A 13949-nucleotide genomic window follows, 5' to 3' on the forward strand; every position below is an offset into this window, starting at 1 on the left:
AATTCTTTTTGACTAGTTTAGGTTAAGACACAGCTTTGTATTACGTTTCAGGAATTTAAAAAATTTCTTGACAAATATAAAATTCAAAACAATAACAAATGGACTTTATTATTTGAATAAAAAGAATTTGGACACATTGTACGTTTTTCTTTGCTTGGAGTTGGAGTTTTGCTCTTTGTTGTACAGGCTGGAGTGCAGTGGCGCAATCTTGGCTCACTGCAACCTCCGCCTCCTGGGTTCAAGCAATTCTCCTGACTCAGCCTCCCGAGTAGCTGGGACTACAGGCACCTGCCCCATGCCTGGCTAATTTTTGTATTACCATGGGGGCCAGGCTGGTCTGGAACTCCTGACCTCAGGTGATCCACTTGCCTCGGCCTCCCAAAGTGCTGGGATTACAGGCATGAGCCACCACGCCCCGCCACATTATATGTTTTTAACCCTCTCTGCATGTATGGAATAGAACAACAGCAACCCCACTGTGTAGTATGAAGAAGTATATTAGTAAAGTAAATGTACTAGAACTCCAATTGGGTTGGCTTTTCCATAGGGCTTTACTTAACAAAAAGGCATAGACAACACACATGATATCACCATGTTAGATGTAGGCCTCAATGTCCTTATTTTGAATTTTTTTAAGCCTTTAGACTGGATGGCATAAAGATATGGATTTTATCAAATTACCTTTGGATATTGAAGCATGAATTTTAAAACCCAGTGTCTCTTCTATCTGGTTATAGTCAGATTCCACAGAGGATGCATGAAGTGTTTCAACCAAGAAAGGCATTCTTCCCTGTGCCTGATCATAGAAAACGGTGTGGTTCCATGTATATGGGATGCTGATGCCATCAATGGTGAACAGCCGTGTTGAGTAGGCATACAGCTGCCCAGGACCTGTTTGAATGTAGTCCTCTGTGTAATCCTAAGGAGAACAATGTGGATTTGAAGATCAACATGGCTCGTACTAATTTTTTTCCCTTAAGGGGACTATGAAATGCAGAATGAGGGGTGAGAAAGGATTAGGAGCTAAAAAACACACATCATGCATGATGGTAAACATTTAATATGTGTTAACTCTTTTAATCCTATCAACAATTCTATAAGGTAGCTTTAAATTGCCATAGTTTGCAGACTAGAAAAATAAGTTTGTAGAAATTAAGCAACTTTCTCATCATTACATTGCTACAAAGTGGCGGAATGAGGATCTGAATGTGGATCTGATTGGCATCAAACCTTATGTTCTTTTATTTATTGCCTCCTTCATGAGAAAATGTGTAGGGGCTAATAAAAATTGTATAATAATTGTACAGTAGTGTTCAGGAAATAACATAAGGTTTGAACCCTTTAATTATAACATAGTTGTTTCATAATTTTACTGTCATAAATTTCAGTTTAATAAGACTCAAAGTTGTAGGTCATGAATAAACAAAGATGTGAAAGGGCGATTGTTATCCTTTAATTTCTGAAATATTTTATGGATGATACACAAAAAAGATTATGCAAGAATTACTATCCTCTTTGTCTAAAGAAAATTAAACAAATGCCTTACATCAAGTATTTGATCTTGGTCCTGATAGGGAGGGTGGTAAAACCATTAAGAGACTTTGTAAAAACTTGTCCCTGAAGATTTTTAAACAAAGATCAGATAGTTATTTATAGCCTTGGTAGTTTGGACATTTTCCCCCACAGAGTGAACAAGTTATCTGTGCTCATTCTATGGACCTTTCACTCATCATTACTCTAATAGGCAGCAAAGACAAGTTATCCTGGCATTTTACCTTTACGGTGACTTCAGCAGGTGACTGAAGCTGTAGGACATAGCCACTCACAACGACATCTAGCAGCAAAGCACCATCGGAATCCAAGCCCCGGGCAATATGACTCATCTGCAAGATTTCTCCTGGGAATTACAAGACATTCATTTTGACAGCAAAAAAAATATGGTTTCTGTAAGCACAGAGCAGATTTACCTTACATACCAGTTCAGCTATGTTATTTGAGTTCAAACTTGAATAAGTATAGATGATGATAACTGAATTAGCACTTAACCTCCCAATTAAAGAGTTAGGTTTATTGAATTCAGTTTCTTTTAACATTTCTTTTTATGTAGCAAAAATGTGGCAAACGGTTACACGAATTTCATACTTTAAAATCACAAGCAATAACAAAGCAGTCTTATAAAAATGAATTGTCTGTGACTGGCAAAAACCACTAGTCCGGCCACAGTGCTTTGTTCTTTCTGATGCTTCAAAAAGTAACAAAGGACATCTGAGTAAGTGGATGCCCATGAAAAGAACCAATTGTCTTCTCCACTGATTAAATATTGATTAAAGATAAGCCCTCCTCAAGCCCCTCTTCCTTAAAGGTCACTGCTATTGAGGCTGACCAACTGTGAAGAGGCTTGAAATGGAGCTCTCTAAACATCTGTATGTACATGGAAAGGGTCATGAATAGCTAACCCCTACTCCTTAATACTAGGGATAAGTGAAAAGCCTTTAGGTTTTCTTTGTTTCTATCTTTTTCGTAAAGAATTGCTATAAAGTATCCTAATTGGATCTTGGTTTAAAGACAAAGGTCTTTAATTAATAACAGTAACTCATTTTCCTTCTTTCTTTGGTCTTTAATATCCTCTCTAAGGATTTAAAGAGAAAATATTTTTTAAAAAAAAGAGAGGAGAAAAACTTGTAGGGTATAAAAATGACTCCTTGAGAACACATGGCCTCTTATGATCTTATGTTAGTACAAGTTTACAGGAAAATATGAAATTGCTTTTATATCACTTAAGATTGCATCAAAAAGTTTCAAGTTATTCTATGTGGGAACAGGTATTTTTCTTAACCACCAATCTTCATGGCACTTTTTATAGTAATAGAATATTAAATTCAGCTGACACTAACCAGTTGCAAATTCCACTTGAGTTTCTCTTTTGAAGACTGCATTGGTGAGGGTAAAGCCATTGACTGCTTCTCCTATTTCCTTTGCTGTTGTCCAATAAATGGGATTTAGAATAGAAACTATCTTTCTCATTGCTGAACCTAAAGAAAAAAAGGATAAATAAGGTGACAGCAAAGTTTTTACAGTCTATTTTATTGTCTTCATAGCATATTATTCACAAGGATGAATTCTAAATAATGTTGAATACCAGAAACAAATACCAGTACCTCATGTATCTTTAAAAGCTTACCATACTTATGAGTTAGTAGTAGCATTCTCTAGAACTTTAATGGAAGTAATAAGATGAAGAATAATACATAAGTTTTTAAAAAGAGGCTTATGAACAACTTCTATAAGCAAAGACTTACCAATACTACGAGGTACATTGGTAATTTTGGCACGTATTATTCTAGTATCAGAGTTAGGGCTATCAGTTATTGTGGCATTAAGGAAAGCAATTCCAAATTCAACATCATTAATATTTCCAATAACACTTCCTCTGGCTCGCTGGGGCCCACCTATTGGGGGGAAAAAAAAACATGACTGGATAAGGATGCAATTTCATCAACATTACATGGGAGAAAAGAAGGCCAGTATTCAGAGATGCTACAAATCTTCTCTCAAACATAAGGTCATACGACATCTGAATTTAATAGTGAAATAAATAAGCTTTTAAAACATTCTACTTTCACATAACACCCATCATCCCCCATAAATCTAGGATCCTTCTAATCTGTGCACATCATAGTGTTATTAATATTTCATAAGCCAAAGAATACAATCAGTGTCCAGTCCCCAAACTAAAAATAATATGTTGGTGGTGGTGATGACAATGAGAGTTTACTGAGCATGTAATGCATAATGGTAAACATTTAGTATGTGTTAACTGTTTTAATCCTATCAAAAATTCTATAAGGTAGCTTTTAAATAGCCATCGTTTGCAGACTAGAAAAATAAGTTTGTAGAAATTAAGCAATTTTCTCATCATTACATTGCTAGAAAGTGGTAGAATGAGGATCTGAATGTGGATCTGATTGGCATCAAACCCTATGTTCTTTTATTTATTGCCTTCTTCATGAGAACATCCAGGAAAAGGAGAGACTTCATCAACAAAACAGCTTCTAGGCCACTGCCAATGTAAACATGGATTATCTAAGGACATTGTTCAGTCTTGGGTTTTAGAGTGAGGGTTTATCAAGTTCTTGATATTACAAATATATTTAAAGATGCTTAACTTGAGAGAGTGTGATTTTGCCACCACTATAAAATTCATACTAAGGTAATCTGGTTGCAAAACAACTATAAATTTTTAAAAAAGGGCCTCAACATTAATTTCATGCCTTCTTTCTATTGTTCAACAAAATTATTGGTGACTAGCACAAAATAGGTGGTTAATGAATGTTTTTCAAAATGAATTTCATGCTTTGACAAGAGAGGGCAACACACTGGGAAGTAGCTGATAGTCAAATTCATAAATATTCATTATCTGATGTCTTTTAATACATTTTAAGGCAATCACTAGGAATTTCAGATACTGTTATGTACAAGCACATTTAGTTTTATCATAATTTGCTTTGTTGCTCTTTGCAGACACTGCATTTTTTTTTTTAATTTTTTTTTTTACAAATTGAAGGCTTGTGGCAACCGTGTGATGAGAAAGTCTACCGGTGCCATTTTTGTAACAGCCTTTGCTCACTTTGTGTTCCTGTGTCACATTTTGGTAATTCTTGCAATATTTCAAACTTTTTCATTGTTATTATCTCTCTTAGGGTGTTCTGTGCTCAGTGATCTTGGATGTTACTATTGTAATTGTTTTGGGGTTTCATGAACCGTGCCCATATGAGATAGTGAACTTAATCAATGTTTTGTGTGTTCTGACAGCTCCGTCGACCACCAGTTATTCCCTTGACTCTCTTCTTCTCCTCGAGCCTCCCTATTCCCTGAGACACAATATTGAAACTAGGCCAATTATTCACCCTACAATGATCTCTAAGTGTTCAAGTGAAAGAAAGAGTCTCCTGTCTCTCACTTTAAATCAAAAGCTGGAAATGGTTAAGCTTAGTGAGGCAGGCATGTAGAAAATTGATGTAGGCCAAAAGCTAGGCCTCTTGCATCAAAGAGTTAGCCACGTTGTGAATGCAAAGGGAGAAGTCTTTAAGAAAATTAAAAGTGCTACTCCAGTGAACACACAAATAAGAAAGTGAAACAAACGTATTTTTTATATGGAGAAAGTCTGAGTGGTTTGAATAAAAGATCAAACCAGCCACAATGTTCCCTTAAGCCAAAGCCCAATCCAGAGTAAGGCCCTAACTCTCTTTAGTTCCATGAAGCTTGAGGTAGATGAGGAAGCTGCAGAAGACAAGAGGCTTAAGGATAGAAGCCGTTTAAGTAACATAAAAGTGCAAGGTAGAACAGCACATGCTGATGTAGAAACTGGAGCAAATTATTCAGAGGTAGCTAAGTCATTGATAAAGGTGGCTACACTAAACAACAGATTGTCAATGTAGACAAAACAGCCTTCTCTTGGAAGATGCTGGCCACGAATTTCATAGCTAGAGAGGTAAAATCAGTGCTTTGCTTCAAATCTCCAAAGAACAAGCTGACTGTCTTGTTAAGGGCTTGTGCAATTGGTGACTTTAAGTTGAGGTCAATGCTCATTGTGAAAATCCTAGGGCCCATAAGAATTGTGCTAAATCTACTCTGCGTCTGTGCTATAAATGAAACAACAAAGCCTGGATGACAGCACATCTGTTTATAGCATGGTTTACTGAATGTTTTAAGCCCACTTTTGAGACCTAATGCTCAGGAAAAGAAAAAAAAAAAAAGGATTCCTTTCAAAGTATTACTGCCCATTGACAATGTGAATGTTCACTGCAGAGGTCTAATGGAGATGTACAAGGAGATAAATGTTGTTTTCATGCCTAATACAGCATGCATTTTGCAGCCATGGATCAAAGAGTAATTTTGACTTTCAGGACTTATTATTTAAGAAATACATTTTCTAGGCCAGGTGCCGGTAGCTCACTTGAGGACAGGAGTTCAAGACCAGCCTGGCCAACACGATGAAACCCTGTCTCTACTAAAAAAATACAAAAAATTAGCTGGGCATGGTGGTGGGCACTTGTAATCACTTGGAGGCTGAGACAAGAGAATCGCTTGAACCCTGGAGCCAGAGGTTGCAGTGAGCTGAGATCACGCCACTGCATTCGAGCCTGGGTGACAGAATGAGACTCTGTCTCAAACAAAAAAAATTTTTCTAAGGCTATAGCTACCATAGTGATTCCTTTGATGGATCTGGGCAAAGTAAATTGAAAGCCTTCTGGAAAAAATTCATCATTCTAGATGCCATTAAGAACATCTGTGGAAGGAGGTCAAAATATCAACATTAAGAGGATATTGGAAGTTGATTCCACCCATCATAGATGACTTTGAAGATTCAAGACTTCAGTGGAGGAAGTAACTACAGAAATGGTTAAAAGAGCAAGAGAATTAGAAGTATATCCTAAAGATGGGACTGAATTGCTACAATCTTATGATAAAACTTGAATGAATGAGGAGTTGCTTCTTACAGATGAACAAAGAAAATGGTTATTTGATATGGAATCTACTCCTGATGAAGATGCTGTGAACATTGTTAAAACGACAACAAAGGATTTAAAATATTACATAAACTTAGTTGATAAAGCAGTGGCAGGATTTGAGAGGACTGACTCAAATTTTGGAAGTTTTACTGTGGGTAAAGTGCTATTAAACAGCATTGTCCACTACAGAGAAATCATTCATGAAAGGAAGAATCAATTGATGTGGCAGATGTCATTCTTGTCTTATTTTAAGAAATTGCCACAGCCACCCTAACCTTCCGCATCCACCACCCTGATCAGTCAGCAGCTGTCAACATCAAGGCAAGACCCTCTGCCAGCTAGAAGACTGACTTGCTGAAGGCTCAGATAATCATTAGCATTTTTCAGCAATAAAGTATTTTAAAATTAAGGTATGTGCATTGTTTTTTAGACATGATGCTATTGGATACTTAATAGCACTGCAGAATAGTGTAAACATAACTTGCTCTATTGCAATATTCATGTGACTTGCTCTATTGCAATATTCACTTCCTTGTGGTGGTCTAGAACTGAATCTGCAATATCTCTGAGGTATGCTTGTATTATGTATTGGAGAGAAATACAATTGTATTCAGCCTCAGAAAAATCAGTAAGTAATTTACCATTTTAATTTACACTACTTTTATTATTAATACTGAGAGAAAACATTTTTTCATGTTGATTCAGCCTTCATGGTCTATACTACATTCATTTGTTTGCCGAGAATTAAAGAAAAAAAAAGTGGTGAGAAAAAAAAAAAAAGACATGAAGCCTGCCTTCATAGAGCTTATGTCTGAATTGGGGAGAAAAACAATCTAAATCCCACAAATAAATGTAAGGTTGGAATGCACTGCTATCTACTATTTAGGGAAGTTTGAGAAGGAAGTAAAAATGAAGAACCTTAAAGTTTAAGTCTTAACTAAGCCAGGGAGGGCAGAAGGGCTTTCTGGGTAGGGGAAGGAGTATGTGTCACTCTTTTGTGGGTAGTGGCTTGCCACATCTGAGAGGGCAAAAGCAGCAGAAAGCGTAGAGAGTAATGGAAGCCATGCTGCAAGATGATGCAGGAAAGTAGAGAGCCAGTCAGAGCCCAGTAGGCCATTTTGGTTCTTATCCTTAGTTCTAAGCAGGGAGAAAGGGGAGTATTAGGACCACTAATTTACTTAGCTCTCTGGGTCATCGCTGACATTTTGACCCTGGTTCTCTAGTCTCGCAGAGGGACTTGAATCCCAGTGCTCAAAAGATTCCTCGTTCTGAATACCTGGCTGGGATCCCTGAAATCCTCTGCCAGACTCTGCAACCCAAACTGTCAACCTACTTGGACTTCCTGAGGCCACTGGGGCCCTGCTACTACCAGAGGCTGAGCTACGAAGTGCATCAACTGAAGCTGACACCATGCCTCAGTTGGAGCCTCAAAGTCCTTGCTAATTAGTCAATATGTTGAAGAGTTGTTGATGGTAGTAGACTACCAACATCCTTTAGCTTGTCTAGGTCCTATACATTTTTAAGTGTAAATCTCTCTCACTCTGTCAAATGATCTTGATTTTTCAGGAACATTTTATTTCTAAGAAAACCTTAAAGCTTTGGAAAGTCTAATTGATATCTTGACACTTCAGCAATATAAAACTGTTATTGTTGGTCTTCCTACAACCTTTAGAAGCCTGCCTGCTGAGACAAGGTATTGAGTATTAACCAACATTTCTTGGAATCCCAGCAAACTCTATGGCCCATGAGTTACAGACTTCTGAATTTTTACATCACTTGCTAGATGCGATGCATGACTCAGGCTGAACTTTATAATTGAACTCCTCTTATTCTTTCTCCTCGGACTGAACGGATTCTTATTTTACTTCCCACACTCATGTCCTTCAAATTCTCATCCACAGATGAACAGCCTCCAATTGCAGCTTTCTTTAGATATTTAGCCACTGTCCCACCTTACCTTCAGTCTGGAGTCTCAGCCCATTTTTCCCCACTCTGCCTCACCCTTTTTCCTTCAAGGCCAGGACTATATCCTCTTACCAGGAAGTCTGGAAGGGAGAAAGCAGAGGCTAGAACCCAACCCTGAGCTGATATAGAACTGTACCAATTAGGAGCAAGATAGCACTTTTTTTTCTAATTCCTCCTCTCAGGGTTGGCATTGTTTTGTAATTTGTGGCAATTTTCTCTAATTTGCACAAAGGCTCTAAATGTGCCACCAAAGTCCAATTTAGTTGCTTACCTGGACATGCTTGTACATTGCACCTGGTCACCTGAGTAGTGTCTCCGGGACAGGGACGGCCACCTTTAACTGGCGCAGGATGGTCGCACAGCCGCTTCCGAGTCTTTTCACCTCCTCCACAGGAGGCAGAGCACTGGCTCCAACTATGCCAGCTTCCCCAACTTCCATCCACTGTGAACAAGAATGGTATGGTCACTGTTAAGAAATTGGCTTCAAAATCTTCAAAATCTACACTTGGGGTGCCCCTGCCTATACAACTTTCATTTTAAGGTCTGAAGCAATAGGGCTGCTACAATGAGCACTAAATGAAATGCTTTACTTATTCAACTGCCAGAAATCAAGAGGCTCACCAGGACACATGTCAGTGTTGCACCTCTGGATCTGGGAGTCTGGTCCCCCACAAGCTCTTCCCCCATTGGAGGGACGAGGGTTATCACATGTGCGGTACCGCCGCATCTGCCCTCCATTACACGTCCGGCTGCATGTTCCCCAGCCACTCCAAGGACTCCAGTTACCATGGGCTACAAGACAATAATCTGAGATGAAAACAGAGCCCCTAAAATGAGAAGTGGTCAACAATGACATTCATCCAAAAAGTATAAAAAAGTCTCTTCTCAGCGCCTAAAACAAAACATACAAGTCTATAAATAGGCAACTTCCAAAGGAAGATAGTTTAGCTTTGGTTTTGACTAGAAACTGAGTATACTATACATTCCTGTACTTGTGTGATTCAATTTAACATACATTTATTGAGTCTTAAAATATTCCAGGAGCTGGAGGGTATAAATGAGACAGGGTCTCTGCTTTTGATAAGCCGAGGCTGTAAACTTCAAGATACAATAGAACTCAGATTTCCAGATATCAAGTTGCTGCAAGGCTCTAAAAATCCAGCTTGATGACTGCATTAAGGCAGAGAGCTGCCTGCTTGCCTTCATAAAAGAACTGTAAGCATCACGAAGAGTTAGCATGCAGGGGTGCTCTCATTCTTATACTCTGGGGCTAGTCCTATATAGAGCAAGTGAGATAGGACACAGCTCCTGCCCCTATGAATCGAAGACATCTAGGGTATTGTACAGACACGACAGCAACCTTACAACATTCTGACATCCTAAACCAAAGGTTGAAGAACCAAGTAACAGAATATTGCAACTTTAAGGAATTAAGGTCATAATGAAACTTTATGAAAATATAATGTTGACTCACTATTTCCAACACTCACTTGGGCAAGGGTCACTATTGCAAAAATCACTCTGGACATCACTCCCTTGGCATTTCCTTCCTCCATACTGGGGCACAGGGTCGGAGCAGTCCCTTATTCTCTGTCTGGCACCTCCTCCACACGACACAGAACAGGCACTCCAACTGGCCCAAGTCGCCCACTTGCCATGAACTGGAATAAGGGAAAAAGGTACACGCTTTCTTACTACCTAGGAACCATTGTGTTACACTCTGGGGCATTGTTAGTTTGAGAGATGTTCTTGTGGGCACAGTTAGAATGGGACAGATTCTTTTTTTTTTTGAGACGGAGTCTTGCTCTTTCACCCAGGCCAGAGTGCAGTGGCGCGATCTCGGCTCACTGCAAGCTCCGTCTCCGGGTTCACACCACTCTCCTGCCTCAGCCTCCCGAGTAGCTGGGACTACAGGCGCCCGCCACCACGCCCGGCTAATTTTTTGTATTTTTAGTAGAGACGGGGTTTCACTGTGTTAGCCAGGATGGTCTCGATCTCCTGACCTCGTGATCCGCCCACCTCGACCTCCCAAAGTGCTGGGATTACAGGCGTGAGCCACCGCACCCGGCCGAATGGGACAGATTCTTGTTGACATACTACCTAGATAAGATAGGTAGATGTTAATTTGTTAAGGTATAAACAGTGTATTTCTCTTACTTGGACAATGTCTTTCATTGCAAACTTGCATCTGTGTTTCTGCTCCATCACAGGAGGACCCACCAAACGCTGGTGGTGGGTTATTACAAAGTCTTGCTCTTGTCTGAGTACCTTTCCCACAACTTTCACTGCATGTTCCCCAAGACTGCCAAGCGCTCCATGCTCCATGAACTGCAAACACCCCAAAAGACAGTTTCAAGTCACAGAACTGTGCTTGTTTAAAACCAAAATTATATAAATAAATTAACTCAGTAATGAGCTAATTAGCCCACAATCTAAGAGAATTGAAACTGAACCAAATGAAACATAACAAATGATGATCTTTCTCCTTCTGGTTAGATTTTCAGAGGAATTTGTGTCTATAGGGAAATGCAGAAGGCTTACCTGATGCCAAGATAAATGCTTAAAATCACCCAAAGGAGCTATTTTATTAAAATTAAATTTACTCGAACTACCATATATAAATACAGTCTGAGTGTTTAAACCCTTAGCTAAGTATTTGTCTGTGTTCTTTGCTCTGGAGAAAGTGAAAAGAACTGGGAGCTTGGGAACAAGGCTGTATAACAGATTGAGATGTGGTTATGGACAATACAAATATTTCCACAAAGAGAATTTGGACCCTAGACAGTGAGACCACATCCTGAAGCCTGATTCAGCTTCATATCTACATATATACTTGGATATTTCAACAACATGATGATTTGCACAGCTGTAATTCTTTGGAAAACTTTCTCCATTACATGTGTTCATGAATTAAAGTTCTGAATAACATACTAACCTGCTTCCTAAACAACATAAAAAGCTGACCAGTAGTTTCCAAGGAGTGATATTAAGGCTTCCTTTTGGTAACTAACACATTACACCATTGGACCACAAGAGTGAAACAACCTTATGTTTTACCACGTACATGGGCTAAGATTCAACATTATTGCTTTCCTTATATACAAGTGAGTACCAGGTCATATTTTTGTTTTCAGGGAACTTGCTAGATATGGAGCTCATAAAGTATGTCTTTTGGTCACCTGGTTTAATCAAAATATGAGCAGAAATAAGAGCCTCAAAGGCTGAGTGTAAATATTCTCCAGAACAAGTTGAAAACCATGTAATGAAACTATCATTTGTCTGCTTTGGTTAGAAAAATATTTTTAAATGCATGTTACAGTTTCTTATAATTAACGGGTTTCTGACTGAGTTGACTAATTATCCTTGTGCTTTGTAGACAAAAACATAGTCACACAAATCTATTTTAGCCAATAAGAATTTGCACTAAAAAGTATTTGGCTAAACCTCAGAGGAAAGAAGAAAGCCTTTAAATATATGGCAGATATTCAAAACTACTTCTGTATTAATTCAGGCTGTGGATGCTCATAGCCCTCAAATATTGACTATATGATTTCAAAAATTCTGAAGTTCCAATTATTTTAATACATTTTATTTTCAAGGCTGTTGGTTAACAAAAGCCCAACCTCTTACAATATAATGCCATTTAATATAGATGCAATTTTAATTGGAGGGTCAACAACTGGGTAACATTTATTAATTTCTGTGTCATTTCTACTACATATAAATACAGGTTTTCAGCTAAAGACTTTTTTATTTTTATTTTTTAATCAATATGGAAAATCCTAACTAGAACTGGACTCCAAGATACAAAATGTTGTAGAGTTCAAGTGTTTCTTTTATAAGAATGGAATGATAGAAAAAAGGAAGAATGATAATATAAACTGGAGTCGGCATAAAACATCATGCTACCTAGATGATGCAAAAAAACAAGAACTAAAAACACAACTACCATTTGACCCTGCAATCCCACTATTGGGTATATGCCCAGAACAATATAAATTGTTCTACATAAAGATATATGCACCCGTGTGTTCTTTAAGCACTATTTACAATAGTAAAGACAGAAGCAACCAAAACACAACTAGACTGGATAAAGAAAATGTGGTACATACATACGATGGAATACTATGCAGCCATAAAAAAGAGTGAGTTCACATCCTTTGCAGGAACAGGGATGGAACTAGAGGCCAGTATCCTTAGCAAACTAACTCAGGAACAGAAAACCAAATACCGCATGTTCTCACTTATAAATAGGAGCTAAATAATGAGAACACATGGACAGAAAGAGGGGAACGACAAACACTGGGGCCTACTTGAGGGATGAGGGTGGAAGGAGGAAGAGGTTTAGAAAAATAAAGTGTTGGATACTATGCTTAGTACCCAGGTGATGAAATAATCTGTAAATCAAACCCCTGAGTCATAAGTTTACCTATACAACAAACCTGAACATGTACCTCTGAAACTAAAACGAAAGTTAAAATATTTAAAAAAAACTACAGAGGGATTAGTAGGTAAGAAATATGCAAAATATTATAACTGAATTTATTACACTATGTTGCAGTTTTAATTATGGAAGGGTAGAGGAGCACAATGCTAGGAGCGGGTCTCCAGGCAGACACTCTGGGCTTGAATAACTATTCTGCCCTTACGGGCCATGTAATCCTGACAAGTGACTTGGCTTCTGTGTGCCTAGTTTCATCATCTGCAATATGCAAATAATAAAAGATAATTTATTAGAGTTGAGGTGAGCAGTAATGAGTTCGTAGAAGAAAAGTGCTTGGAACAGTACAGGACACACAGTAAATCCTACATAAGTGTAAGCTAGGAGCTATGATGAGCTTTGCTCAAAGTTCTCAACAGTTTTCAGACAGACACTTGAAAAAACGGTTATTCTTTAATCTGTAGCTATATATGTATTTTAATGACAATGATTCTCAAATGTCAGGATAGGCCATCCCCGAAGACACCAAGCTTAAAAAAGATTTGCAGTTTAAAAACACTATTCTAACTGGGGCAGGGAAAGTACAAAATAAGTTTGAAGTAACTATTTGTACCAGAAAGTAAGGAAGTACTCAAAGAATCATGAAGACATCTCAACACTGAAGCCAGCCCGGACAGGCCTGCCTCCACTAGCCTATTCTAGGATAATGCGAACATCATGATAAATAATGACAGTGTGTGATAAACCAGGGGTCCTCAATCCCATGGGCCATGGATTGCTTGGCAAGCGAGCAAAGCTTCATCTGTATTTATAGCTACTCCCCATTGCTAACATTACCACGAACTCCGTCTCCTGTCAGATCAGCAGTGGCATTAGATTCTCATAGGAGTGCGAACCCTATTGTGAACTGCGCATGTGAGGGATCTATGTTGTGTGCTCCTTATGAGAATCTAATGCCTGATGATCTGTCACTGTCCCCCATCAACGCCAGAAAGGAACTTCTAGTTGCAGGAAAACAAGCTCAGGGCTTC

The 13949-nt window shown here is 38.5% G+C and overlaps 1 protein-coding gene across 1 annotated transcript in view; it reads right to left on the reverse strand.

Moving 5' to 3' along the window:
• The window catches only part of HMCN1 (hemicentin 1), a 443754-nt gene that overhangs the window by 29702 nt on the left and 400103 nt on the right, over window positions 1-13949 (reverse strand). Inside the window, exons 90-97 of the mRNA XM_032137046.1 lie at window positions 10635-10805; window positions 9968-10138; window positions 9099-9269; window positions 8749-8919; window positions 3300-3449; window positions 2895-3032; window positions 1776-1897; window positions 682-919 (exon numbers count right to left, since the gene is read on the reverse strand). Of these exons, the coding sequence (XP_031992937.1) occupies window positions 682-919; window positions 1776-1897; window positions 2895-3032; window positions 3300-3449; window positions 8749-8919; window positions 9099-9269; window positions 9968-10138; window positions 10635-10805 (1332 nt within the window). The remainder of the gene's footprint in view (window positions 1-681; window positions 920-1775; window positions 1898-2894; window positions 3033-3299; window positions 3450-8748; window positions 8920-9098; window positions 9270-9967; window positions 10139-10634; window positions 10806-13949) is intronic.

This window comes from Hylobates moloch, unplaced genomic scaffold, assembly GCF_009828535.3.
Source record: "Hylobates moloch isolate HMO894 unplaced genomic scaffold, HMol_V3 SCAFFOLD_18, whole genome shotgun sequence".
Lineage (NCBI taxonomy): Eukaryota > Metazoa > Chordata > Mammalia > Primates > Hylobatidae > Hylobates > Hylobates moloch.